General features: G+C 35.2%; 2 protein-coding genes across 3 annotated transcripts; one reads left to right on the top strand and one right to left on the bottom strand.

Moving 5' to 3' along the window:
* The first annotated feature begins 8,516 nt into the window (after positions 1–8,516).
* Positions 8,517–11,068, top strand: LOC102618913 (mannan endo-1,4-beta-mannosidase 5-like). Its single transcript, XM_025098332.2, has 5 exons — positions 8,517–8,901; positions 9,564–9,758; positions 9,910–10,032; positions 10,131–10,333; positions 10,642–11,068. The coding sequence occupies exons 1-5, from the start codon at positions 8,569–8,571 to the stop codon at positions 11,051–11,053; spliced, it is 1,266 nt and encodes a 421-aa protein (XP_024954100.2). The 5' UTR covers positions 8,517–8,568; the 3' UTR covers positions 11,054–11,068.
* Positions 11,069–11,890: 822 nt separating this feature from the next.
* On the bottom strand, positions 11,891–24,717 carry LOC102611487 (SCY1-like protein 2 B). Of its 2 annotated transcripts, XR_008052857.1 has the most exons (15): positions 24,021–24,717; positions 23,830–23,934; positions 22,797–22,907; positions 22,147–22,329; positions 21,495–21,621; positions 18,989–19,050; positions 18,763–18,849; positions 18,327–18,413; positions 16,854–16,967; positions 16,082–16,210; positions 15,647–15,709; positions 13,616–13,777; positions 13,386–13,504; positions 12,239–13,240; positions 11,891–12,189 (listed from the first exon to the last, which is right to left on the bottom strand). XR_008052857.1 is itself a non-coding variant. In XM_006478390.4 (14 exons), the coding sequence occupies exons 1-14, from the start codon at positions 24,513–24,515 to the stop codon at positions 12,343–12,345; spliced, it is 2,742 nt and encodes a 913-aa protein (XP_006478453.2). In that variant the 5' UTR covers positions 24,516–24,717; the 3' UTR covers positions 11,891–12,342. The 2 variants fall into 2 exon arrangements, 1 of the variants encoding a protein (XP_006478453.2); XM_006478390.4 differs by having other exon boundaries at positions 11,891–13,240.
* Positions 24,718–25,520: the final 803 nt, after the last annotated feature.

Below are 25,520 nucleotides of genomic sequence, written 5' to 3'. Positions count from 1 at the left end.
AATTGTTTGGTTGCTTCACTATGACTTAAATAAAACAGCAATTACTAATTTTCATCTATTTAATGAACACAGCAATTTAATTTATGAGTATTATTTAGTTGAATTAGTAAAACACAACAATTCAAACCCGCCTTACATGTGATGTCAGCTGCATATTCTGCAATCTCGAATTAAGAGAGGTAAAACAATTAGCTAAATGTTCTCAATTCTAAGTTGAAGGCCAAAAGCAGTGTTTTGACGTACATTTTTGTCCGAATTTTTTCTAGACAGGCCGAAAGCCAAAATTACCAAAGCGTGCCGCCTCTGTTTTTAGCCTGTCCTGGTAAAACTCGAAAAATAATAGTTGTCAAATGTGAGTTGTAGATTAGGCATCTATCACTTCAAAACTACCCAATCTTTTTTGTGATATTGGCATGCATGCATATTCCCCATGTTCCTTTTACTTGGAATTGGCACTAATCTTTTAATCATCAAATAATTTTAATCTTTCTTCACTAACCATTATCAGGCAAAGTTTAATTAAACTCAATTAAAAGCAGCGAATTGAGTTTCTCGTGCACTAAAACTTTGATTTTGTTCCCTAATTTGCTTATTTTGTGCCCGACCACTGACCGAAAAATAATTACGAAAAAATTATAAGTGTTCGTTTAGTGGGGCAAAGTATAACCGAAAAAACCGCCAAAATCAAATGCAATTTGGCAAAATTAATTATTAACGATAGTCAAAATTTTGTTGTTGAAAAAAAAAAAAAAAAAAGTGGAGGCGTGAATGGCGCATTTTTGGGGCCCTGGATTGCGCAAAGAAATCGGCGCCAGAATTATAAAGAAAGAAAAATATGAAGAGAATGATGAGTGTGGAGTCAATTAAATGGATTTTGCCTTTTGCACTTTGTTGCTTTCATTTGATTCTCTTCTTGGGATCTCTACTTATCTAAGTTTATCTACTTTCTTCCCTATGCTTTAGGACTAAGCTTGTACTTCTTTCACATTTTTCTTTTTTGGGAGGTTCTTTTCTTTGTGATTTTCAATAGAATTTTTACTCGTTACTTTGTTATTTTATATTCAAATCTTATTTGGATTTTAACATTAATTTTAATGGGTTCTACTGATTATTTAAAATATTAAAAAAATTGTGAAGTCATATTCGGAATTTATTTATTTTTATTATTTAGTCTAACAACAATCCTATCTCCTCCTCATTCTTACAAGCGAGGTTCAAACTCTAAATTTATTGTGACATTTGATACTTCAACATTTAAATCATTATCTATAGAACCTTTACCTAATTATTCCATCTTGTTACCTAACAAAATCACTAAATTGGTACTATATTGGAAAATAAAATTTACAAAATCGACTGTGTAACCAACTAACTTTCATATTAAAGAGATTTAAGTTTTATTATATTAGATTACTTTCATTCAAACCCCTTATAAAATGTGAACTTTATTACCTTTTATAGGTACTCCTTTAACTGCTATTGGCAAAAACTCTTCTTGGCGAGTCTTAAGGGTTGCCTAAAAAGAGGTGGAACTATGTCGATTCATGTTGGGTGGGCACACGCCCGGGGGTTGTGAATTTTAAAGTAAGGGAAAGTTTTAAAACCGCATAGTTTTAAAGACTTAAAAATATAAGCCTTTAAAGCCGTGCGGTGTTAAAACTAATAAATCTTTCTCTAGTGTTGATATCTGTAATTTTAAAAAATGCTAGGCATATGATAATTTATCTATGTATATATAAATATTCCAATTTAAGATCTTAAATTTATTAAAGTGTGGGAAAATTAATAAAACATATGGTTTAATAGTATAATGTGTTTAGCATATATAATGTCATACACTGTTAAACTATTTGGTTATATAAAATGTAAAGTTGGTGAAAATCGTGTGGAAATGTGTGACACGTTTGATAATTATCCCAAAAACCTAAAAATGCTTATGGACCTACCTTGACGATTTCAAAGGCGCGCTTCATTAATAGACTCTACTTTCACAATCGTAACATATCTTTAAAAAAGAATGTGTTTAGCATATATTATTTATTAAGAAGTTGTTAAAAATATTGAAATGAGAAGGAATAATCATTATCCTACCATTTAAATAATTCAACTCAATTCTTCATCTAATTACATTAAAATAGGGAGAAAAACTTATTCACATCTTAACAAAATCCTAAGAAATGTATTAGGGAGGAGATAGTTTTGCTAAGTGTTAACATACGTTAAGATAGATGCACTGATTAAAACCCAAATTTTTTTACAAATTTACTTATTTACATTTTAAATTATAAAATAAAGATTTTAGGCCAGCCCATAAAATTTAAATAATATAACAACATTGATATTTTTTTTTTAATCCTTTTGATTTCGTACAAGTGAGGTCAATATCTTTTAGGATAACAAACTTACATATATATATAAAGAGTACAAAAGTGAAGGTAGAAAATTTAAACTAATTAACTAGTTAATAATTAAAGAGCAGCTTGATTAGCGGAGAAGCTAGAGATTGGCTAGATTAGGAATCTTCTTAAACCGATGGCATCGAGATATGATTTCTCTTGATTTGGTAATTTTTTGACAAAACGTTGTCGCAATTTGAAGCCTTATTGAATAACAACAATATCCGGATTTCTGTATATGATTAAATATATGAAAATAAATGCTTTTACGTCTTTTCATGCATTGCATTGTGCTTAGAATTATTCTCCAATTCAGCTTGCAATAATTGAAAAACTTCATCAACACTCTTTAATTTATCTGGTCAATTTAGTCGCTTCTTTTCTTGGCATGCATTGCTTTGGTTAGTTGGTTATTCATGGCTTTTAGGAACGTATCCAAATTAATCAATTTGTAATTCACGAGATAACAACAATAATAACAAAATCGCAAAGGGAGTTTGTTTGTCTATGTGTGGACGCCTTCTTAAATTTAAAACTTAAATTAGTCAAAATATATGTTGAACGATCGATATCCATCTAATAGGTTAAGTTCTTGAATTCAGAGATTTGCTAAAATGATAATTAATATATAGTTAATTTCTCTAATGTATGTTGGATGATCGATATCTGTCTACTAGGTTAAGCTTTTGAGTTCATTGATTTGTTAATACGGTGTATACTATATACCACTAAAACTCACAAAAAATGATTTATGTGACCATTGTTTTGCCGTTACATATGACTTTTTGTGATGGCTTTGTGGGCATTGGAAATGCTTTGAAGCCGCATGTTTAGCGTTAAAAAGAGTTTTCTGAAACGGCAATTTGGCCGTCACACAAGGTACGTAAAATCGGTTACAAAAAATTGCTGCGGCTTTAAGCCGTCAAAACTGACAATTCTTGAGTATTACACTCACTGGTATCCTTTTCTTTCTTGTCTCGAGTTCTCAAGTACGCATGTAGTTATGCCAAATACCATCAATAATAACACTTACATTTCAATACTAACAAAATACAGCCGATCCCTTAGCGTAGAGAAAATAAGTTTTCCACCTTACCAGCTGAAGCTTCCAAACTTATTAGTATAAGCCTACACATTACAAGTTAATCATCAGCAAAAGAGAGCGCTATAGACATAAACAACACATAATGTATCCTAATTTATAAAACATGTAAAATAAATGTATTTTAAGAGCTACCAAAACTTTTTTTTTAATTTTCCTTTTCTTTCGAGATTATCTCTCCACTGCAACTACAAATCCTTAAAAAAAAAAAAATAGAACAAATTAGATGACAAAAAATTAGAACAAATTTCATTGTTTCGGAACATTAGAAAATAAATTCAAACAAGAAAGTTTAAGTTAGAGATGAGCTTCTTACCTCATCACTAATAAACTTTATAATTATCTCTCCTGAAAAGGAATTTGAACAAATCAAAGGATTTTCTTGTAATGCCTTGAGCATAGACAAAGCCTGATTATGATGATCAGCACATAAGCATTAGAGCTAATAAACGACTTGAATATAATTGAGAAAATGTAAAAGCTGATAGAGAAGATACAACATATAACCAGCTCAGTCATAAATGGCATAAAGTTATATTAACCTAAGGCAACAAAAATCATAAGATTACATTAAAAATAGCATCAAACAAAAACTAAGCTCCTCATCATTGGTTTATACTCTGTTCACAGTGACTCTAACTTGTCGTTAAATGTGGTTAATAAATATTTCTCTGAGTGCCTCTACGTTTGGCGTAATAAGAGGACAATAACATTCTGTTAAGTCAATATGTAAATTGTTGATTGAGTTTAGTTGATTTCAAAAGATGCTAAGGTACACCAGATCTCACTATTAATTTCAAAAAATGCTAATATGACCAATATTTCACACATCCTTTAGGTTTTTTAATTCATTTAAAAGTCATTCATGTTAAAAAAAACTTTCTTCGTATTCTTTCAATATAACTCGTACGGGTACAATTAATTAACTTAATAAATCTGTTTCAGCTTGTACAGGAACATAATTAATCAAAGCCAGTAGTTATTGTGAAAGAAAGTACTTAAAACTTGCTGCTGATATATAGTTGATTCCTCTAATAGACTTTGGTTACGAGAAGCTTAATCATGAGACTCGGTGATTAAACATTTATTCCAATATTAGTAATTTAGTTTAGAATTATAGCTCTAAAATAGGAAGATAAAAGTAATAATAAGCGGAAATAAGGGTATTTTATTGTGAATCAAAGTCCTTATCTTTTTTGGGGTAAAAAATATCACGGAAATAAAATCCTTGCATATACTAGGATAATTAAGCAAGAAATTTTAAAATAAATTTCTTCAAAAAAGAAATTCTGCCCTCAACGGCTTAATCGAGTGATTTTCAAAAAAACTTAATTTGGCTCACCTGAGTTCAAATTGCAAGAAGGCAATGATTGAAAACTTGATTTAGACTTTACCAATCTTTTCACCTCGTACCCAAAATTGTAAAAATAAAATACAATAAAAAGTAATTAAAGAAATTCTACGAAACTAGAACTCCCAAAATTGCGAATTAGTTGGGCCGGTCTCAAGGAAAGAATTCGGGCCAGATATTGGTTTGGGCTTGTATCTTTCACCTTGAGTACTAACCCATTTTTTAGCACACCTTTGAATTAATTAAGATCTTTAAAATACTGTTCGCTTTGTACTGCATATTGACGCCAAAAGAATCAAAATCCTGCAAGATTCCAAATGGTAAAATTGGATAAAACCAACGTCATCAAAGAGCTCACATGCCCCTATGAAGTGTGAACAATATTTGGTTTCGCAGAATGAGATTTTCATTTTTCCAGGAAAAAGTTTCCGGAATTCCCGCTGAATGATGACGTTGTAAGATCAGAAGTCCCATGTTCAGACTTAGAACCAATGCAGTTGATGTTTTTCCAACTGACCAATTAACTAACTCGTCATCATTTATTGATTGGTGGCAAGTCTCAACGTGCGTTCTTCCTCTTTTATTATGTTGTTTACCAATTTCCAAGTCTAGCTGCACCGAATTTTTCAGAACTCCCTCCGTGAAAAAGACATCAAGATCTCTTTCTTTGATTAATCAGATAATAAATTTTTAATTTATAAGTACGACTGAAGCAATACTATTACTGAATAAAAATACGAACCTTTTTGTTGAAATTAGAGAGCTTGTTCGGCCGATTGAGGGAAAATCAAAGAGAAAATGAATTAGAAATATCCGGAAGAATCTTGAATCTTATTGAAATGCATCCGAAAACATTACATGCCTTCGGAGCAAGCATTCCTCTTATTTATACCATAGCTAGCAAAATGATAACCAACTCCAGAATTAATAACCGATTTGCTAGCTAACTAATCCTTTTAACCAATCATAATTTGCCAGCTGGCTCTTTACAGTAATTACATAAGCCTTGACGCAGAGACTCAATACATCAGCACAGTACACTTCATCATTCATCAAGCCAGCTCATCATCACAGATCATCAACTGAACCAGATCAGCATTGCCAGCACAACCAGCACAGATCATCAGCACAAGTATAATATCCAACATTTTTATATAATCCTAGAGATCATCTTTGAAGATTCCAATTTAAAAATGGATAAAACAAGCATCATCAGAAACTGCCCACATGCGTTAATTGCAAACGTCACCAGCTTATATTTTGTTATGCGGTGTTATCCAGTGTTTAGTTTCCTAGAAAAAAGGTTTTCCTATTTTCCAAGAAAAAGAAAATTTTCCGGAATTCCTGCTGAATGATGACGTTATAAAATCAGAAAACCCATGTTCCGAAATAACCAACGGCTCGGGTTTCCAACTGACCAGTTAATTCATGATCATCTTCTTCCTTTATGATCGGCTGCAAGCCTCCACTTCCATTCACTTATTATTAGCAATTCCAAGCTTCTACATCTGTCATCTTTTTGCAAATTGCACCGCTGCTTAAACATTCAAAGCGTGTGCACCTCAAAAAGCTAAAGCCAAAGCTATATATCTATATCACGGTATGAAAATATATATCAAATCTCTTCTGCTTCATGATTCTTAGGGGGGGGGGGGGAGTAGGATTTTGGTTCGACGTTAGAGAGTTACAATAAAAGTATGACAGACTTAATTAGAAAATAATGAAAATACTATAAATTTGACGATGTCAAAATATAATCTTTATATAAAATAGGTTCAAGGAAGACGTTTAAATATATATATATATATAAAGTTTAGTTAAGCGTCTTCTTTGAATCTTGACTTCAATAAAGTCAAGAATTAATTAAAAGATAAAAAAAATTAATTTTAATATATTACATGACAAAATATAGTGTATTGAAATCTGTGTTTATTTTATCTTTTAACTAATCAATGACTTTATTAAAGTCAGAGATCTCTGATGGAAAAACTACTATATATATATATATATATATATATGCCCAGAATTTGCAGGCCGTAACCTAGTTCCGCCCCGATTGGATGCGGCTTACAAATTTAATTGTTGATTTTCATAAATCATCCGCAATTTTTGTAATTATTATAGTTGGTGCTTGGTTCATGCGTTGTTATGTTAATGATTTATTATCGGTGTTATAATAACAACCACCCACGTGCATTTGTATACATGAGAACTATTCGTGATGTGCTAAATTTCTTTCGTTTGCTCGAGCAGCTTCTTTTTAAATTCATGCAATAGTCTCTCGATATAATTTATTTATCCTTTCCAGAATTTCAGCCGCATGCCTGTGATGAACAATTGCGTCATCAGCATGCATTATCGATATCATATATGATTCATTCCCATGTTACTTGCCATTCAGCCGACATTTGATTTTTGGGTTCCCAAATAATTATGAACAGCCCATGAATTATAAGCTTTTACTTTTGGCTCTACACTATATACGTTGAAAATTGTAGAAAGAAAAAAAAAAAAAAACCCTCTTATCTACGATTTGTTTATCAATTACTTTTTGTCGATCAATACCATACGCAGATCTATATCTATTGAAAGGAATTTTAGATGGTATTGAGACTACTATATCATTATACTATACATTGTAAGAAAATATGCCATTTGGCATTATACTCTAAGCTTTTTAATTTGGCATTAGGTTTAAAACTTTACCCCTCTGATATCTAAGCTTTCAATTTAGAAATTAATGTAATGCTACTTACCCCAGCATCCAGATAAGTTTAGTTTTCTTTTCTTTCTTTTGAAAATCTCAAAAATATGGGAAAGAATTATTAAATGAAAAAGAGCATTTCACTTACGTGATATAATGAACCTTATCATTTGAAAAATACAATAAAGAAAGAGTAAAATTAAACTCCAATAGATAAAGCAAAATCAAATGTATAACGAAAACCAAGAATAGTTGTACAAGTCATAAACCCTTTTACTATATATTCTTATCAATGTTATGATGTAATGTGTTTACAGGGCGCACATATATTAAAGAAAAAATTGAGACATTAAAGACTTAAAATTAGAAGATGCATCAATACGTTTTTTTGGATATATCAAAAGTAATTAAATTGTTATCCTTATAAAGACACTGCACATTAAGCCTAATATTTAGCGTGTGTCTTTAAAACACGTGTTAATTAAATTAATCATCTTACTATATAACCTATGATATAATTAAATACTACCTTAAGGGACACGTAAATGAAAGGTACTGTATTCATATGCATAATTCGCGTGATGTGTAGCTGGTCTCATGAGCACTGCCGTTTTAATATTCTCCATATAATTTATTTGATATAAAGAAACTCATCATTTTTATGATTAAAATGGACACTCAAAGTTTGTAACAAACCTACAACAGAAATCTTGCCCTTAACAGATTCTAGCAACTCACACACATATATATGTCATCAAATTAAACCACTCACATTTCTAGCAACTTCATCATTTACTAGCCATGTTCAAGAAAATAATAAAACATATTTCCCATATTATTTTTGCTCACAGATTCACTTGCAAAACTTTTTATTATTTTTCTTTTTTCAGCCCAAAGTCTCTCTATCTTTCGCTCTTTTAATTTTCTTCTATAAATAGCCTTCAAAGTTCAAACCAACCACAAGTTCTCTTCGCCACTTTCATCAACACTCGTCAACAAAATCCTCCTAGCAAAAATGTTAAAAGCCCCAGCAAAATTTTCCTTTCTTTGGGCAATTGCCCTTCTCCTACACCTAGCTTCTGCTCAAACACTTCCTGCACAAGCAGGTTTTGTTCAAACTAGAGGCACCCAGTTCGTTCTAAACGGCTCTCCATTTCTCTTCAATGGATTTAACTCTTATTGGATGATGAATGTGGCATCACAGCCAAGTCAAAGGTACAAAGTTAGCGATGTCTTTCGCCAGGCCGCGGCCGCAGGGTTAAGTGTTTGTAGAACATGGGCATTTAGTGATGGAGGTTATGGAGCTCTCCAGCAATCTCCCGGAGTTTACAATGAACCAGTCTTTCAGGTTTTCGCTTCAATTCGTTTTCTCATCATTTAATGACTCTGGCCTTTCAGTTTATATATTTCATAAGGTTTATCCTGGCAGCGTCCACTCTAAACGTTTAAAATTCACTCTCCGATCACCTATTGGTATTCATAATTTTGAGCACGTCAAAATTTATGCAAGTGCCTCAATTGAAGGAAATTACGTTGATTTTTATAGAGGAAAACTTTTGTGGGCCCAGCATACCATGTAAGTATGTTTAAAACGGTATGCTTGACCAATTAAAAACGACCATTTTGGCACTTGTTGAGTTCCGTAGTAAGACTTGCAAATTTTTATATTCACAACATTAAAGTGAATGATGCATTAAAGTCTTTCGAATAAAAAAAAAAAAAAAGTCTTTCGTGGTTCAGATAAAAAAAAAAAAATCGAATAAACTCATTTTAATATACCAACCACCAACGTGATGATCTTCCAAGAGACGCACTAAAGAGATTTTTATACCCAAAATATGAAATTGTTTTTTTTCCGTGTTTTATAAACCCTCAGCGTTGTAAGTCTCAAGTAAGGACGCCCGTTAACGAGACCTATTTTATATTAGTGCATGGAAAAAAATTTTAATTTACGTGCATTCATTTTTAATCATTAATTTGTTACTGATTCATTATAAACGATTTTTGCAGGGCCTTGATTTTGTGATTTCAGAGGCAAGAAAGTATGGAATCCGTTTGATTCTGAGCTTGAGCAACAACTACCATGACTTCGGAGGAAGGCCACAATATGTGAATTGGGCTAGAGCTGCTGGCGCATCAGTTAATAGCGATGATGAGTTTTACACTAATGCTATCGTTAAAGGATATTACAAGAATCATGTCAAGGTAAAACAAAAAACTAGAAATCAAACCAAACATTTTTGGCGTTTCACTTTCTATTGGACTTATATATAACATGAAAAGAAAAGTGATCATACATATACATATGCTAACAAAGTGCTTTCCTTTTTTCCCTTTTTTTATTTCTCTGTTGCAGAAAGTGCTTACAAGAATCAACACAATCACTAGAATTGCTTATAAAGATGATCCCACGATCATGGCATGGGAACTCATAAACGAGGCTCGCTGCCAAGCTGATTACTCCGGAAAGACCTTAAATGTAAGTATCAGTTACTAAAAGTTGCATGCAAAATTATATGCCGGCTGCTCTTAGTTACCAAATAAGTAAAATGACATATAGAATGTCTTGTGCTACAGAATTGGGTCCAAGAAATGGCATCCTATGTTAAATCTATTGACAACAAGCACTTGTTGGAGATTGGGTTGGAAGGATTTTATGGAGATTCAATTCCTGACAAGAAGCAATTTAATCCTGGCTACCAAGTTGGCACAGATTTTATTAGCAACAATATGATCAAGGAGATTGATTTTACAACTATTCACGCATATCCAGATCAATGGTGAGCTAAGAAAATTAAATGTACATTTTTGCTGCATCATTTTCGAAAACAAAATACGCATCCGATAATGTTTTCTAAATTAATTTTTTAAATTGAAAACGGCGCCGGAAACATGTTTATAATATTATTTTTTAAAATAATTTGTTTCTGTTCGCACATTTAACCAAAAAAAGAGGACGTTTTGAGAAGGATACTGGTATTACTGTAAAATAATAATGTATTGCTCGGATTTGCATTTTGTAGCGTGCAAACATCTTCACTCGAAAATTTTCACTAAAACTGACTTGGTTTTCTTGCCAAATAAACAGGCTACCTGGAAAGAACGATTATGCTCAAATGCAATTCGTACAAAAATGGTTGGCAAGCCATTGGACAGATTCAAAAACAATTCTGAAGAAACCGTTGGTTTTTTCGGAGTTCGGAAAATCGAGCAAAGAAGCTGGGTTCAGCATCAATGTCAGAGACTCATTCTTGAACACAATCTATATGAACATCTACAACTTAGCTAGAAATGGTGGAGCAATTGGAGGTGGCATGGTCTGGCAGCTTATGGCTGAAGGCATGCAGCCATATTTTGATGGATATGAGATTGTTTTATCACAGAATCCATCAACGCGCAGTGTCATTGTTCAGCAATCAAACAAAATGACTGCTCTTGCGCACATCTTAACCTATGGTAAGAATCTGATGGGAAAATCACATTATCAGCTGCATGGCTAGTCTTAAGATGCTAATTAGCCTTTGGAAAAATATGGGAATGCTGGATTACGAATGGAACTTCTAGATAAACTAGGAATCAAAGTGCCTGTTTTGCAGGGCACAAAAGATTTACAAATGCAAAATTTGTTGTCGACATTTTTTATTTTATGTTATGAATAAAGTATGCAATTCTCTTGATTTAGCAATACGACCCTCGAATGCTTATTTTGTTATCATAACAGTGTGATATTTGTTTCTGCTAAGTTTCCAAATTTCTTGGCATGGAACGAAATTCTTAAGACATAACGCCCACATCAAAGGACCGGTCAGGTTCCTTACAATATCAACGATAACAGACAATTTGTTGCTTTAACATAATATGGAGGGAAGAATACCAATTGCTCCCCAAAACCTACCGTCGCTTGGTACCGGAATTATCACACCGGTTTCAATTGTTGGATATTTCAGCATCCGCAATTTGATTTACAGCAAGGTACATAAAAAGAAAACACCATTCTATAGGCAACTTTTTGCACATCAACATCGGCAAACCGAAAATGTATCACAAAAATTCGCAGTTTAATGTTCAGAAAACAAGAACAATGCATTTAAAGAAACAACTTAACATCTACATTGTTGCCTTAATACAACAATTACAGTAAGAGTATCTATAATACAAAGTTATGTAGCTAATTCAAGTGATATCACCATGAACAATAGTCCATAGAAATAGCCACCATAAATTGCTTCCACTACCTAACTAGCATACAATAACTGTTATAAATCTATGAAAGCCAAATGGAAGCAGACACTTGACAACTATGGTATCTTTTCTATCCTACACCCAACACAAGGGGGTTAAACCTTCAGCATCAACTCATATATTTCATTTTCATTTTATTTTTTCATATCCAGTCTCTTGATGCATGTCACAGAATACAGAATACAGAATCCAGAAAAAGGCATTTTCATCATTGAAATGTGGAGAAACTGAACAAATAACAAAACAAAAACAAAAACGAGATCAGCACGAATCACGATAAATTACAAACAACTTGCAACAAAATGACTATATAACAAACCATGCAATCCCGAGAGCCATTGCAGTTGCATGTCCAAGATTATAGATGAACTTGTACGTTAAACATATTAAACAGGTTGCATGTCCAAGATGATAGATGAACTTGTACGTTAAACACTAAACAGGATCTGGCCATCTCTGTACAGCGTGGGGTGGCTACTCTACAAGGTGACTTCCAAAAATTCCAGTGTAATATGTTTGCAATGCAACAGTGCAAAAATCACTTCAGTTACAGCAAATCCAAGAGGGGAGGTTGCTCCGAAGATGGTTTGACATGACTAGGTCGTGAGGTTGTAATGACCCCTCTCCCTCTTCCTCTTCCTCTACCAACAACGTTTGAAGGAGGAGGAGCAAGTTTAGGTGCTGTCTGTTCTGTTTTGCTAGAACTAAATATTGATCCAAGATCATTTGATTTCTTGTCGCTATTGATACTCTGAGTCTGTTTCATGAACCCAATAGAGTTCAGGTTATTAAGGCCCCCACTATTCAAACTGCTGGTGTTCAATGCTGAAGTGTGATTATTGGAGGCCCAACTGTTACTGCCGTTAGTTTGGAAGTTCATCGGTGTATTTGTCATCAAACCAGAACTGAAATTGTTAGTCATTGCTCCCATATTACCATTGCTAGGAGTTCCTGAACCACTGGAAGCACCACTACGCCGTGGAGGCCAATCAGCAAATGGATCTATTTCATCAAAACTTGAAGAAGAAGACAATCCTGCATTCGGTTGCTGCTTCTCACCTTCACGTGACTGAGAGTTCATTACTGAAGTTGCCCTAGGAGGCCATTCTACATCAACTGCAGGACATGATTCTGCGGCTTGTGGACTTGATATGGCAGCTACTATTGACGGTTGCAACTGCACAGGAACTGATTGAATTGGTTGATTACTAGAAACAGTTCTAGTGGATGAGGAGTTACTGATAGAAGACTGGTGGGAATTGGTAGATCCCTTTGTGATAGGACCCCAATCCTCGTCCCATGATGGGTTGCTCCTTGTTGCAGAAGCAACAGTCCCACTTGTTTTGTCCAATGCCTGAGATTGAAGCCCATTGGACAGCAGAGACGATTTTACTTCTGGAATTCCGGAGTCAGTTACAGTAACTCCACGTTTTTCTTCAATCTTCCTATAATGAAATGGAATGATCAATGAGAATCAAAATTAACAAATAACTTTACTAGACTGCAGAAACCACAAACAAACAAGTAAAAAGAAGAAAAGAAATGGTTTAGGAATGGGATTCAACAGTTGCACACGTATGCTAATAGTACCTGAGAATATCCTTGACAAAAAGAATATATTTTGCAAACTGCTGAACATTCAATTGTTGAGCAGTGAGAAGAGGTGCGAGCAGTGGAAGGACATGTTCTGCAGCAAATTCAATTCCGTACTGGACAAGACGAATTGAGCAGGACAATGAGCTGTAATCTCATAAATATTCCACACTACACCATGCTATGGCAGAAAGCTAAAGCAACTAAAAATAGGAATTAATGCTCACCTGCTTCAGAATTGAGTTTGCAACTCCGAGAGTACACATAAGGGTAGGAGCAGAACGATCAACAGCAGTACAGCGTTGAATTGTTTGCAAAATGTCCAGAACAGCGTGCTTATCAAGTAGGCTGACCAAATCTCCCAAGCATAGCAAAGCATTGACTCTCACCTGCACATAAAAACAAACCCAACGCTTCATATTGAAATTCACTCTCTAGAATCAATAACAGGAAGTTGGAGAAATAGAGCACCAAGTACTCATTCAAAAGAATTACCCTGCTAACAGAACTATCTATAACAAGGTGACTTAGTGTTTCCAATTTTCATACTTGCTTAACTATTATAATTCCATAACAACAAATCTAAAAAATTTACGAGAAAGCCTAGAAATTCTCCATTGCCCTCTTCGCAGCATGATCTGCTATTTCATAGATTGATGAAGATACTAAAAATTATGATTTAAATGTCTTCCTAGAGACATCAACAGCTTCAAAAGCAGCTCTTCATAGTTTTCTTCCCACTTGGCTGCAGAAAATGCGGAATGGCGACAATTAAAATTGAAAAAAAGGAACATAGATGTTCCTGAACAAGCATCAGCAGTTTTCTAGAGGCAAGCACACACCACACTAACAATAATTGTTTTATATACTATGAACACTTTAACACGTTAACGTCGCCAACACAGCATGCTCTTGTCATGGCCATCCACTGCATTGCTTTAATCTAATTGTTCTTTTTTAAGAAAAAACAACACTGTATTACTAATAAATAAAAAGATCTAAAAATTGTGGGCAGCTGTCAACCAAAATGAAGGCAAATGAAAAACAGATGATAAAACAGCAATGACAACCACCCTGACACTAAGAGACTTCAGGGGCCAGTTCAGCAGCCCAACTTTTTGACACAAGATAATACACAAGTTTTAGGCATTTAGATTAAAGAACAATGAAGGGTCAAGATTAGATAACAATTGTTATAATATGTTTTCTCTCTCCTCCATTTAATGTTTTATCTCTAAATCTCTCCACTATCTCAAGCGATTTTCCCTCCAGCTTCTCTCCTCCCTCTTCACTTTTCTTATCTATTGATCTGCCTGCTGACCTTGCTATAAAATGCGTCATGCCAAGATTATCCATGACCACCAAAACCATGGCTTCAAGCATGGTGTACATGGTAGCATAAAGAGCCTACTTGGCCTACGAGGTCTTACAAAATCTGTAAATCAAAAGAATCAAAGATGGGAGTCCAACAATCAAAATTGTTTTACTCATAAACTCAGAAGAGACTATGCACATTAGCAAGCTTGGTGGCACAGGAGAAAAAAAAAAGAGTCTACAAAATCCAGATTTTCCATTTTCCATTCCTGACAATAATCAGTGAAAATAAACTAAGATGGCTACAACACAAAAACACAAACTTCCCCGCATTTATTTTTTTCGGTTCTTTTAATGCATTGGAGTTCCTTTTTTTCCCCTTTTCGTCATTTAAATTCTCCCAGATGTTAAAACAGTGCAAATTTTCATGAGCATGTCTGTGCGCAGTATATTAACTCATTCAAAGCCCACAAAGAAAGCCAATACAGAACTTTATCCCATAAAATTTCAACCTTCTTACCAACATCTTCAAAAAGCACCCCCAATTATTAGATAACTAGGAAACAGCCATGCAATATTTACTACAACACATATATAGTCTTTATTGAGAAATTGTGAAGAGTTTTTATCTCCGCATCTCAACAGTCATCCTCAGTGATAAGCCAAAGATACTACGTGACCAAGCTTCGATAATAGCATAGTGCTCTCATCAGAGTGCAGAGAGGAATACCAAAGGTCAGGCAGATCCCCACTTCTTGATGAAAAGATATGAACATGCACTTTGGTCATCATGTAACTAAAGCAATCACAGAAGCACTAGTAATTATGACTTCCTAACAAATGATATTTCCATAACTTTTCAACAAATGGCTTATATAAGATTCTTCAAAATGGTGAATCACTCATCGTCAAGTCAGAAGATCAAAATTACATAAAATGCTTACTGCAGCAACTGTTGTTTTGAGAGCTAAGCCGTGAACACGAGGCAAAATGGCTTGTTTCACCAGCTGGAAAGAAAAAGTATAACAAAAAATGTCAGTGCTTTTTCCTTGCGATTGCCACCAAGAAGAATAGTATTGATGATGATGCCTTTAAAAATTGATTAATTTTGTCTACAGTGGACCGACACTTTTTTAATTGCTCAGAGATGAAAAATGAGAAAAGAATGCAAACAGTTGATGGCTGTGTCAGAATTCTATATTCCTTATTGTTTAGCAGATGGTTCTTCTGTTTTAAGCGTTTATAAACTTAAACTGATGATAAGCAAAAAAACCAGTGGAAAGTGTATAAAGGAGATGCAAAATGCAACCTAAATCCATCAACGAATCCCAGATGTACAAAATAACAAGAACTTTAAAAGAATAACAAGCAGTGGTCACCTGAACATCTACTTGCTTTGCAAGAGGCACAGATCTTCTCAAAACTTCCTCTTGTATGCGGGGATCAGTATCGCCATAAGCTCGAACAAGCATGGGCAAGACATGTGATACTAGGTGCTCATGGCTAGTCTACAACAACCATAAAACAGATGATATCATGGTCAAGTATAATATCTGCAGCAGCCACTTTTATAAAAAAGATGAGAAACAAGAGAAAATAATTTCATGAAAATCTCTGAAGAATGAATCCAGATCAATGAATAGACACAAATAGAATAAGAGGCTAATGAATTCAGCAACATTAGCTTTTCTTCTCTCTCTCTCTCTCTCTCTCTCTTTAATAATTTAATGTAAGAAACAAATAAAATTGTATTGCAGCAAGAAGGTTGATTATTCAAAAGTGACTAGATGGCCACTTGAACCTGTTTCAATCAAAAGAACATCCCAAAATCCTAGTTGTGTATCAGCATCTCCAACCATTCACTAAACCAATACTAATTTATCTCAAAGCCCCTTCACCATTTAAATTTATAAAGAAAAAGGATGAATCTTGAAAATTCTTTAAATCTGAAGACCAAAAAGGAGCCACAAAAAAGAAAAAAGATATCCCCATAGGCCGCCAATGCTTTCTTCTCTACCAAAACAAAAATAGATTTATTTCTTCCCAACCATAATTCCCACAAAAAAGCCAAAAGAACACATCTCCAAATAGTTTTGGTGTTCTCATCCCCTCATTCACAACATACATTTTGTAGGAAGGACAGTCTGTTACCTTGTTGATAATAAGGTCTGCATGCTTCACAAGTAACAACAGTGTTTCACCAGAAGCGGTACTTAAGACAGGGAAAAGAGCTGGCAATGTAATTAGCTCGAAATCAATTTTGTCCTACAATAAATTGACAGTTATCAGTTCCTTATCCAAAGTAAAGTCATTAATGCATGGTAATGATAGACACAAAAGATGAACTAGATCCATAAACACATGCAGCCTCATCAATTTGATGAGATCTACTTCATATTGAACAAAGAAACAGAGCAGCAAAAATTCTATATAATTTACTTTTAAAGAGGTGAGTGCAAGGCAGCAATTCAAATCTAGATATACAAAAGCAAACCGGAAAGAAAAAACAAAACATTGCAGAAAGTAAGAGCGACACACAAGGAAAGTTATATTCTAGCATTATGCAGAGAAACAATTCTTAACTGAAATCGCAAAACACATGGGTAGAAAATGCTTCCAAAGCAGCTAATATAGCAAAGCCAACAAGAAACTGCACCCATTACAGGAATTCACTTTCCAAAAAAATTAGACAACTCTTTCTTTCCAACAAGCAATACTATTAAAAGTTTCAAAAAAAAAAAAAACAAAATGCAAACAACAAAATATACACAAGAAAAACAGTACTTGCAGAAGGAAATAAACTCATTAAAGCAGCAAGCCAATAGAATGAACTCAACAAGAATCCCAGTGCGAGCCATTGAGGGCTGCTCTGTGCATTCAGAATCTAAGGTGCCCCACCTCACATGTAATACATAATAACACAAAAGAAGAACCTCGATAATATGCCCTTCCTACTCCCTTGATGTACTACCCCAACAGTTCAATTTGATGCATAACCAACAGAATACTAGACTGCTAAAAGGGGTGCCAACTTAGCCACCTCAATTAAGAAGCATTGGCTGTCAAGGGTTTCCCATCCAAATTTACAAACGCAATCCCAAGAGAGCATCCATTTCTTCCATCATCAAGTACTCCACTCTCAAAACTAGGGAGAAACAAGGCACTCAACACAGAAAATAACTATAGTAAAACCCTACACTTCCTAAACACTCCTCATGGAAAAGCCCTCACCAGAACCATCCAAACAACAGCTTTGACAAAACATGTCTTTAACTAAAATGTAATCTTTGGAAGGAGTGATGTTTTAATTAGACCTGCCCCTGGCCTCATATATACATATTATATTATTTTTCTTCTCTTTTTTGGGGGTTGGGAAGAGAAGTTGTTGCAGTAGAAAAGGAAGAATCGAGAATGCCAAAAAGTGGAACAAATGACACATGAACAACATGGACTAAATCAAGCCATCATCCTTGAACAACCAGTCTAAGGAGATCAGCATCAACCACTCGACATGCCTAGTTAACTGCTAAGCAAGGATTTAAAATGTAATTGACAATGATAAAAAGATTACAACATAGTTATGCAAATTGCTAATTGATTCACCACAACGAAAAAAACTAACACCTGAGACTCCGCTATTGTGAAAACCATGGGAAGAATCATTGGCTGCATCACAGAATTCCGAAGTTCCTCACAGAGTGGTGGTAGTACCTGCATGAAAACAGAGCTCAGTGAGAGTGCTCATCTTTTCTAAGTGATAAAATAGAAAATCCTAAATTTCCAATTAGCTTCCAAGCCAGAGTCAGCTTAATGCTTAATGCAAGTACAGTATCATTAATAACATGCCAGACTCCATTTTAAAATGCATAACCAGAGTTCATAACTGTAATTGCATCAAGTTAGTAAAACCAAAAGAAGGAAAACAGATCGAACTTGTCAACTATTTCTGATTTCATAGAATCAGGAAGGACATAGCCATATTTAATTGTTCAAAAAGAATCTACAGACGGAGTATATTATTATAGAAATCAAGAAAATTGTGACACAATGGGGCTCAAACCTTGTATCGCAGTACACGAGAGTCAAAATCTTTCCACATATCTGATAATGCTTTCAAGAATTCAGATTTCTGCATATTATCTCTTTCCTGCAAAAACACAAAATCTGTTATCCAGAACACCATTTCCTTCAAAATCCTTTTTTCTTTTTTCAACTTTACTCAATCAAGTGCCCAGGAAAACTTGTCCATAGGCTTGTGTCAGTCAAGCTAAAACATGAATGCATACAAGCATGTGGTCGAGGAAGCGAAGAGCACGCAACCGAGTATCATCACGGAAAAATCGAGAACCTGCCAAGGAAAAAAAAATAATCTTTTTAGATAGGAATGAATCAATATATAAGCAACGACACAAAAATGATATAGCATACAGATAATAACCACTAGCTTAACCCAATAGCCTATATATATTTCAAGCAAAAAAAAAAAAAAAAGGAGGCTGCTAGTCCTGAATTATTGGTATTTGTTAGACCCATGAAAACTTATGTTAGGCGCAAATATAAAGGGGCAGGGGCTGTTTAGTAATTTTAGGGGCAGGGGCAATTTAGTAACTTTATTATTAATTAGGGTTTAGCTATAAATAAGAGATTATGGAGTCATTTAGGGTTTATGTTGAGTTTTGTCTGGTACTAGGAACTATTAGAAGTTTTGGGAGAGATTGACCTACCTCTCGAATTGTAGGTCAGGATTGATTGTTTGTTTTCTTTTGATTTAATCAATAAAAGTCACCCCTAATTTAGCCCTAAGTCCTATCAAAGTGGTATCAGAGCAAGAATCCTGAGACAATGGCAGCGAAGAAGGTGGACGCGCTTGAAGAAAAATTGGAAGCAAAGGTCAGATCACTCAAGGCTACGATTGATGAGCGATTCAACACCGTTCAACAACAATTTACATCTCTTGAAGCCATGTTGTTGAAATTGACGGAACTCCACCTCAACCCTCCTCAGCAGCATCGAGGGGCCATGGCGGTGCGGCAGGAGAAGGATCCGGGGTTACGGAACCCGTTGTAGGCGATGGCGCAGAAATCGGAGTGACCAGGCTAGGCGACTCGGGGGCGTTTGGGGGTGAGGCACAACCTGGACAGGCTGCAATTGGGCCCGAGCAGGGAGGATTTGGGTCTGAACAGGTTGGATTTGGGGGCGGTAGGCCAGGAGGAGGGATTTCTGGTGAGAAAAGGAGCAGTTATGGCCGAAATACGGCTAGGCAAGGGAATCCAGCCCACTATGGTGCTGGGCAAGGAGAATTTTGGGCTGGATCTTCAGGATTTGCAGACACTGGAGTAGATTGGGGAGGTTGGAGACCTCCGATGGCACGAAATTGGGCGGGTCAGACTCAATTTGGAGTAGATTCTCGGGTAAGGAAACTGAAAATGCCTATTTTTGAAGGCGAGGATGCCTATGGATGGGTGTATAGGGCAGAGCACTATTTCGCCATTAATGGACTCTTAGAAAGGGAAAAATTGATGGTGGCAGCGTTATGCTTGGAGGGAAAAGCCCTTGCGTGGTTTCAATGGCGAGAACAACGACAACCAATGAGGTCATGGGGTGAATTTAAGGATCGGTTGTTGGAGAGGTTTCAGGCCACTCAAGAGGGAGATTTGCATGAACAGTTTTTTGCCCTGACTCAGGAGAGAACGGTTATGGAGTATAGGGAGAAGTTTGAGTTGCTATCAGGGCGTCTAGGGGGGCTTCCAGAGGCGGTGTTGGAAGGGAATTTTATAAAGGGACTGAAGCTAGAAATTCGAGCCTCGCTACGCTTGCTAAGGCCGAGAGGGTTAGGGGAGTCAATGGAGTTGGCACAGATGATTGAGGACAAGAACACAATAGAACGGATTAATAGGAGCAGTTCAGTCGATTTTTCATATCGAAATAGCACACCATTGGTAGGACAGAAAACTCAAACTTTGGGGTTTCAGCGAGAGTTCCAAAGTACAACATTGGGAGGCCAGAAAATGCAAATGATGGGTTTACAGAGAGATTCCCAAAGGGATCTGGTTAGTGGGGCACGATTAGGGGTGACTTTCAAACGCTTCACAGAGACAGAGATTCAAGATAAGAGGGCGAAGGGGGTGTGTTTTCGATACGATGAGAAATTTTCACCAGGGCATCCATGTAAGGATAAATCACTACAAGTCCTGACTGTGTGTGACGAGGAAGAAGGCGAGGAAGAAGAGGCAACAATTTCCTAAATTTCACCTTGAGGACAAGGTGTCTTTTTGGGAGGGGAGTAATGTTAGACCCATGAAAACTTATGTTAGGTGCAAATATAAAGGGGCAGGGGCTGTTTAGTAATTTTAGGGGCAGAGGCAATTTAGTAACTTTATTATTAATTAGGGTTTAGCTATAAATAAGAGATTATGGAGTCATTTAGGGTTTATGTTGAGTTTTGCCTGGTATTAGGAACTATTAGGAGTTTTGGGAGAGATTGACCTACCTCTCGAATTGTAGGTTAGGATTGATTGTTTGTTTTCTTTTGATTTAATCAATAAAAGTCAGCCCTAATTTAGCCCTAAGTCCTATCAGTATTCCATCCATAATCTAACGCTGAGTAATCCTTGACACTTCCTTACCATATGATTGTGCCTTCTTTTACTCCATGCTATTTGGTACCTTTTCTCATTTATTGTCCACATATTGAGAATTCTTAAAGTTCAGATAACATTTATTCAATCCTCAATCTAATTAAATAAAAGACTTGGAGAAAAAGATATTGGGTGAAAAAAGCTCACATTTTACCTGTAAAATCCATTGCTGTGGGTCTGAATGATTCATTTGCTGAAAGCATCTTTTGCAAGTCAGGAACTAAATCTGATGGAATGGACGAGAAAGCATCACTGGATAAATAAGTCAAGGTATTCATGTACTGCAGGAAAACAAGGAAAGAACCAAATAAAAGGAACAGGAATTAGATATTGACAATCAAAACATGTTCAGAAAGACCACCTCAAATTAAAAATACAGTGATTTAATGGTGACAAACAGCCAAACTAAGAGACTCTTTAAAGTTGATGTTAAACAAATGATTCCATTAATACATACATAAGGAATTGTCCAAACATGAAAAAGAAGGATCAAAACGCTGATAAAAAGAGTAACATCCTTTTTTTTTAAAGAAAGAAAAAAGACACCGAAAGTATATAATATTGACATTATTTTGGCAATTTAAAAAAATTAAATTGAGAAAGAGCAATCGGTGATGGGCAGGGCATATTCTTTTTTTTTGTTTCCTTCTAATTCATGCACCTAATGAAAGACACCCATCAGATGTTACTTCAGCCATTTAAAGTGAATTAATCTATAAATCTCAGATTATGTCATAATATATGTCAAAATGAGGGAGTGCACTCTGCGTATGTGCACAATATGAAACATTGAAATCAGAAAGTACCATCTTGACATTGTTGTTGCAATCAAACAAAGGCTTGCGAGCAATCAAGTGGTAGGCAACGCATCCAAAACTGAATATATCAGAAGAGCATCCAAATGAATTTGTCTTGCTGCGAACAAGTTCAGGTGCAGTATAATTCAATGATGGCTGAAGGGGCAGCATAGAATCCTCAACATCATATTCCTGTGCAATTCAATAAATTAGGAACAGGAGATAAACATGCTTCATTATAAAAACTATACTTATTTGCATCTATGTAATGGAATCCAATAACCTGGACTGAATGAAACCTCAAACAAATACCATTCATGTTTAACACAAGCCATCATATGGCTCGTTAAAGTAGAATGTGTAATAGAAAGTGATTAACGTTGCGTAGAGAAAGTACACAGAAGAAATATCATTATACTTGCAGCTAAAGCAGAGGGCGAGGAAGTAGGTATTTATAGACTCAAAAACAGTAAGCAGGAGGTAAAAATCGAAATGGATAACTTATAGTTACATAAACGTCAAAAATAATAATAATAACAAGAAGTGCTAACCAGACAACTAATGACAACCTATAAGGAAGAACTAAATTCAGAGAAACAATTTTTTACATAATAATCAAGAACCATGCTTTTATTCTTAATCTAACTGAAATCACTCACAGCATAATGAAAGGCCTGGACATTAGAAGAATCGCTTATGGCTTGATCTGTTGAGATTGCAAAACCAAACCCACCAAGCTTCCAAGCTCCATTGGAAGTAATTAGGATATTCTGCAAAAGATAAAATTTATCATCAGATATGGATAACCTGCATCTCTAGGAACTCAAATTACAAGGACCAACACCATAGCCACTTGAAGTCTAGACTATAATCATTTCAAATTTAATGACTTGAACTACATGTAGAGCCACAAAACCAGACAAAAACCTCCATTCAGTAAGCAGACCAGAGAAGCAAAAATATAAAAAAATATAAAATAAAAAAAGCTAAACAAAACAAAAAGGAAAAACATTCATATCAATGAAAAAAATCATCCTGCAAACCATTTAAGCATCTTCCTGACCTGAATAGATGGAGAAATTGGAAAGAGTTTCTATTAATGGTAATTTTCAGTATGTAAGATGGTAATTTAACCTAGTATGCAGAAATGGCGAACAAAATTAACCTATTAGCCATATAAATGAAATGGTATGAGGAATTTAAACTCCTCTGAGTGCTAATGGACATCTCAACATTAAAATTATCACAACATTTCGAAAGAACACCAGAGTCATGACTTTTATCAGTAGCAGCAATATGCCTACCACAATTACTCCTAGCGCCATCACAGCAACCACTTCACTATGGTCACTGTTATTGTCATCACAGTCATAACTGCCAGGACTACCACAGCATTACTAACAATCTCTAATCCTCAACAACGCTAAAACTGCATCTACATTAATATGATCAACACGGTCGTTGCAACCACCTCTCATTGTTTACTACAGTAGTCATCATCACAACCCATTACTGTCATCATTTCCAACCATTCTTATTGTTGTTCTACAGTTAACAAAGTATAAGTTGAACAAACAACATAGAATGCAAATACAGGATAGCTTATAAATTTACAATCAACACCAGAAGATAGTTCCTACTTCTATAATTTTAGGCCAAATGCAGAAAATAAGCATAAGGTAAAGTAATAACCTCAGGCGATATAGCCCGATGAATGAGACGCGCATTGCTATGAAGAAATTCCAAAGACTCTGCGATCTGTAATAGACCATGCTTCATCTCCAACAAACTCATTTCCTGCAAATCAAACACTTTCAAAAACTCCAACTAATCATAAAAAAATGAAGCAGCACAAAACAAAACAAGACAAAACGACACAGTACCAATCCCTTGAGCTCCCTAGGTACTTTAGATACATTTTCAAAATTCCCCAACACATTCGCCACCGACGCAAACAGCGGCTCCGTCACCATCGCCATCGCATTCTTATTCTCGTCCATCGCCTGCACCACGTGTACAATCCCAGGATGCCGCAGCCTCACCAGCTTCCCAGCGTCCGCACGCACAAGATCCAAAAACGCGTCCTCCGCCGACTTCGTCAATCCCGCACGCGCCCTCGCCTCCGACAGCGCCCGCTTGTCCAGCACCCACACGCACACCATCGGGTACTGCGCCTGCTGGCGCGTCACGTCACGCGCCCTCGCTGAGTACAATTTCCAAGCGAGGCCAGGACCGGCCGAGCCGATCTGGTCGAGGAGCTCGTAATCCTGCAGCGCCTTTGGCCCGGTTACCTCCTGTACAGTTGTTTCTACGGTTTTCCCGATCACTGCAGCGGTTTTGGCGAGGGCTTGCGTGAAGGTTTTCATATTGAGAGACATTTTGATTAAAATCAAAATTAGGCTCAAAAAAGATAATAACAAAGAGAAATTAAATCGAAAAACTTGAGGACAAAATTAGAGAAGAAGCTGCTCTTTGTTCGTTTCTTCCAGCTCTCTTCTTCTTCTCTTCTTCCTCTGTGAAGAGAAATTTTTTTTCTGTTTATTTTATTAATTGTTTTATTCCAATAATTACTTTTTTATTTTTTTGAATGAGGATATATATTCGCTAAGTTAACAGCTTCCTCCCTAGTCAATTTGCTGTTGTTGCTCGTTGGCCCTCTCCGTTGGCTTTTGATTTTTCAAAATTTTTAAAAAAAAAGGGGGGTTGAAAGGAAATTAAAAAAAATAAAAATCGTTTGATTACGTACATCTTTTTTATGCCCTTATTTTTTTAAATAATGGTTTCATAAATAAATTTTGGAATTAGGTCGAATGACGCAGTCACTATAAGATCGAAAATTTTGCTCTTTCAAATGTCATTATAATTATTTTTTTTAAATTCATTATAATTAAAAGTTGAAAAAGTATATTTATTTGATGATTGGATGATTATTACCTTATGAAAAAGGAATAATATTAAGAATCTCAATTTATCTAATAATAATCAAAAATTAAATAAAAAAATCTAAATAATAAACCGACCGGGTTTAAATTTTAAATCCAACACATTTTCCCCCCTCCTTAATCAAATCACAAACATGATTTCTATCTGTCTGATTTTGTCTAATTCATCAATAACCATCTAATTTACATTTGATTAATTTCTTCTTTTGCTTTTTAGTTTCTCCAATAATATTAGGGATCCCAATATTTGAGTCTCAATACTATATTCATTCAATAAATGGTGAGTTTCATAACTTGTAAAATTACTTAACTATCATAGAATAGATGAATGTCACATCATTTAAGACTTAAATTAGGACTTATGGTCTTCTCAAAAAAAAAAAATTAGGACTTATGGTCAGTTTGCTATATGAATGAAATAAGCTGATGATTAAAAAAGCA

The sequence above is a fragment of the Citrus sinensis genome, chromosome 3, assembly GCF_022201045.2.
Source record: "Citrus sinensis cultivar Valencia sweet orange chromosome 3, DVS_A1.0, whole genome shotgun sequence".
NCBI classification, from domain to species: Eukaryota; Viridiplantae; Streptophyta; class Magnoliopsida; order Sapindales; family Rutaceae; genus Citrus; species Citrus sinensis.
Note: the sequence above shows the minus strand (reverse complement) of the source record. Positions and strands in the feature narration are given on the sequence as shown.